This window comes from Echinops telfairi, unplaced genomic scaffold (genome assembly GCF_000313985.2).
Source record: "Echinops telfairi isolate 266 unplaced genomic scaffold, ASM31398v2 ScPeMD7_7412;HRSCAF=8450, whole genome shotgun sequence".
Classification (NCBI taxonomy): Eukaryota; Metazoa; Chordata; class Mammalia; order Afrosoricida; family Tenrecidae; genus Echinops; species Echinops telfairi.
The window spans coordinates 6,781,022-6,784,737 of NW_022111312.1; the positions used below are offsets into that span (position 1 = coordinate 6,781,022).

General features: G+C 49.7%; 1 protein-coding gene across 1 annotated transcript in view; it reads left to right on the plus strand.

The window, feature by feature from the left end:
• Positions 1-862: 862 nt before the first annotated feature.
• Positions 863-3,716, plus strand: part of RNFT2 (ring finger protein, transmembrane 2) — a 78,744-nt gene continuing 75,890 nt past the window's right edge. Inside the window, exons 1-3 of the mRNA XM_004709553.4 lie at positions 863-929; positions 2,604-2,770; positions 3,245-3,303. Of these exons, the coding sequence (XP_004709610.1) occupies positions 2,747-2,770; positions 3,245-3,303 (83 nt within the window). The 5' untranslated portion in view covers positions 863-929; positions 2,604-2,746. The remainder of the gene's footprint in view (positions 930-2,603; positions 2,771-3,244; positions 3,304-3,716) is intronic.

The following is a 3,716-nucleotide window of genomic DNA, read 5'->3' on the forward strand; positions in this document are numbered from 1 at the left end:
TTGAATTGGGGGGGTGAATGGCAAAGAGACCAAAAGGTGGTTTTGAGAATGCCCATGAGCCCTAGGAATACAAGGCATGATAATTTCTTACATCCGATGACGGTAGCAACCTGGCAGGCATCTGGAGTGATTGGAAAGTGGCTCACACCTTGTGTTGACTTTCAGGTGTTCAGGAAAATGCAGAGACGCCACAGCAGCAACACGGATAACGTTCCACCTGAAAGGTAGGCTCTCCTCTGGTCAGGTTCCATCAGGGAGCTCTTGGCTTCACACAGTGAAGGGGTCCACCCCATAACAGGCTACATAAAACCTACCTCTCAGAGTTCCTAGTTAGAGGAGAAATCAGATCCCCTTGGAAAGTGCTCTGCACAGTGGCAGCCTTGTTCAAAACCCTCCACACAGACTGGCTTGGTGTTGTTGTTGTTGTTGTTTTTGTTATGGTACTTCTCAAAGCTGGACTGATAAGCGAGCCACTAGCCTCTGAAACTAGAATTTCCATTTAAACCCAAGAGAGCAAGAGATTGTGGAAGCACTGGGGAGGGATGCTTCAGTCAAGTTGTGACTGTCCCAGCTTCTGCACCCCCAGCTCCCTGGTGCTGGAACATACAGCCAAGGAACAGGCAGCTAAGCTTCTCCCGCCACGTGACCGCGCGCCCCGCCCCGCCTCCCCTCCCTTACGTCACGCGCCGGCTCCACTCAACCTCTTCGCTATTGGTTCCCACAGAATAACGGTCTCTTATTGGTTGTAACCTGGGGAAGAGGGCGGGCAGTATATGCGTGCTGCCTGAGTAGCTGTACGGGTATTCTACCTCAGGCCCCGGCCCGGACGCCGGGCCGGAAGCGCTCGGAAGTCACGTGCTTCGGCGCGCTCGTGATTGGCTTGACCAGAAAAGAAGGATGCTGCTGTGATTGCTGAATTGTCTGGGCAGGTAAACCGAAAACCGGTTTGGGGTTTGGGATTTCTTTTTTCCCCCCCGCACGATCCATGTAGTAATCTCCTGCCCTTGCGGTTCTAGAGTGTTCTGTGCTGTCCATTGAGAGCAGGCATGGTAAACGGCCGCGACATCGTATCCGTCCTGCACCTGCCTGCTTCCAATGCAAATAATGCAGGAGACATTCCCTTGCAGGTGTTTAAGTGCAGTCTTGTAATGGCCCGGGGATGCCCTACCTCGCAGGCACAAAAAAGTTCGGATGTAATACCCTTCGTAGAGATGAGGGGCGGTGTGTGGAACAAAGGGTTAAAGGACGTGTCACTTAGTGATTCAAATGGGTCCCACGTGCAAAAAACCTAAATAAATATCCCACCATCTGCTATGGGAATAATCGTGTACAGACAGCATGCTTCCAACAGAGAATCAAAAGTCCCTTTGAAAGCGGATATCTGAAAGTAGAAGCGTAGACGGTTTTGTGGATACAACCTGGAACCTCTGTGTGAGGAAAGGATGGGAAGGTATGAAGGACCAGGGGGGTATTGGATTGAGATGTCCAAGCTTTTGGAACATGTGTATGTAATGACCCAGCTCTCCCCCTCATTGTCCAAAAGAGAGGCTTACCTGGCACTGCTTCCAGCAGAAAGCGGGGAAGGATTTGGAAGCCAGAAAGCAATCAGCAGCGGTGCTCAGCGCTGTGGCGCGTTTTTGGCTAACCTCTCTGCTGCCTATCTAACTAGACCGATGGCCACCTGGAACCTGGAACCCAGGAGCTGCTGGGGGGAGAAAGGTGTGGCAGTCAGCTCCCATAATGGTTGCTCTTTATAAGTGTCGCTGTGAGTCCGAGACGATGACAACGTTTTTGTTTCGTTTTGTTTTCTCAGGGTGCCCAGCTACCATCATTTTGTTCTGGTAAAAATCTATTCAAGGAAACCAAACCTATACCTGGAAAACAGATGGCTTTTTGTTTTTCTTCCCTAAGATGAAAAGTACTAAGGGAGGGGGAGGAGGGAATAGGACTTGCAAGGAAGGTAACTGGGAAAGTCGCAGATGTATTCATTGAATAAATCCTTGCTGAGTGCTATTCTGTGCCTGGTTGTTCTAAATGCCATTGATAGAGCAATGAAAGAGGCTGCTTAGAGACCAGCAAGTGTGTCAATAAATAACAGAGCAGGACTTTTTTGAGGGGTCGTGAGGTGAAAGGGCACTGGGAGGAAGTGACCTTTGACCCTAGCAGCTAGCTACATAACATTCAAAGAAAAGGACAAGCTTTCGTGTCTGAGGTACAGAAATGTCAGCGTAGCCAGAGAGACTTGGGGGAAGAGGGAGAGTGGGGGGAGACCTGAGGCTGGATGGAAACAGGTGAGGCCACATCAGCCACAACCTGTAGTCATGGGTTTTAATCTGAGCTTTAATTTTATTCTTATCAAAATGAAAAGCCATTGGAGGATCTAACAGGTATACTCCTCAGTTGGTTTGACAAAAGACAAAATATAACTGTTTTCATAGATTGTAACTGTTTTCAAGAGCCCCACGGAGGGGCCAAAGAGTCATGAAGGAGAGGGAGTCAGCAGAAGAGATCACCTGCTTGAAGCCACTCATGAAGTTCCAGGTCTTATTGTTGGACCAGGTGTCCCCATGGACTTGTTCACACAGGTGTTCTGTCCTATCCAGGGTTTTGCAAGCTCCCCTGACCTGTGTGTTGCCGTGGAAAGGAGGAGAGGGGAGGTCTGCTCTCTCTAGGATCCTGGGATTACCTCCCATCAGGAGCCTTCAATGCCTACCCAAGGGACTGTCAACATGGAGTTCTGAAGTCCATGTGGCTCCTCACAGTGAACCAGGTGATGTGTCTCCATTACAACCCACATCTCCGAATCTGATGTATTAAATGTGAGGAGGGCAGGAAACTTTGAGGTCAGCCACTCCACTCTTGAATGCTTAACAGATGGAGCATTTGAGGGCTTTGAGGGCTCAAAGAGGCTGATTGGTCCAGGGTCACACAGCAAGTTCAGGGCAATCCAAAACTATGTCTGCTAAGTGCTGCACAGTCGACTCCTTTCTCCCTTCACCCTTCCTTCAGGCACCCCCATGGGTCTCATCATCCTGATCTATTACATGGGTTGGTGACCCATTCCTCGGAGGACTGAATGTTGAATTGGGGGGGTGAATGGCAAAGAGACCAAAAGGTGGTTTTGAGAATGCCCATGAGCCCTAGGAATACAAGGCATGATAATTTCTTACATCCGATGACGGTAGCAACCTGGCAGGCATCTGGAGTGATTGGAAAGTGGCTCACACCTTGTGTTGACTTTCAGGTGTTCAGGAAAATGCAGAGACGCCACAGCAGCAACACGGATAACGTTCCACCTGAAAGGTAGGCTCTCCTCTGGTCAGGTTCCATCAGGGAGCTCTTGGCTTCACACAGTGAAGGGGTCCACCCCATAACAGGCTACATAAAACCTACCTCTCAGAGTTCCTAGTTAGAGGAGAAATCAGATCCCCTTGGAAAGTGCTCTGCACAGTGGCAGCCTTGTTCAAAACCCTCCACACAGACTGGCTTGGTGTTGTTGTTGTTGTTGTTTTTGTTATGGTACTTCTCAAAGCTGGACTGATAAGCGAGCCACTAGCCTCTGAAACTAGAATTTCCATTTAAACCCAAGAGAGCAAGAGATTGTGGAAGCACTGGGGAGGGATGCTTCAGTCAAGTTGTGACTGTCCCAGCTTCTGCACCCCCAGCTCCCTGGTGCTGGAACATACAGCCAAGGAACAGGCAGCTAAGCTTCTCCC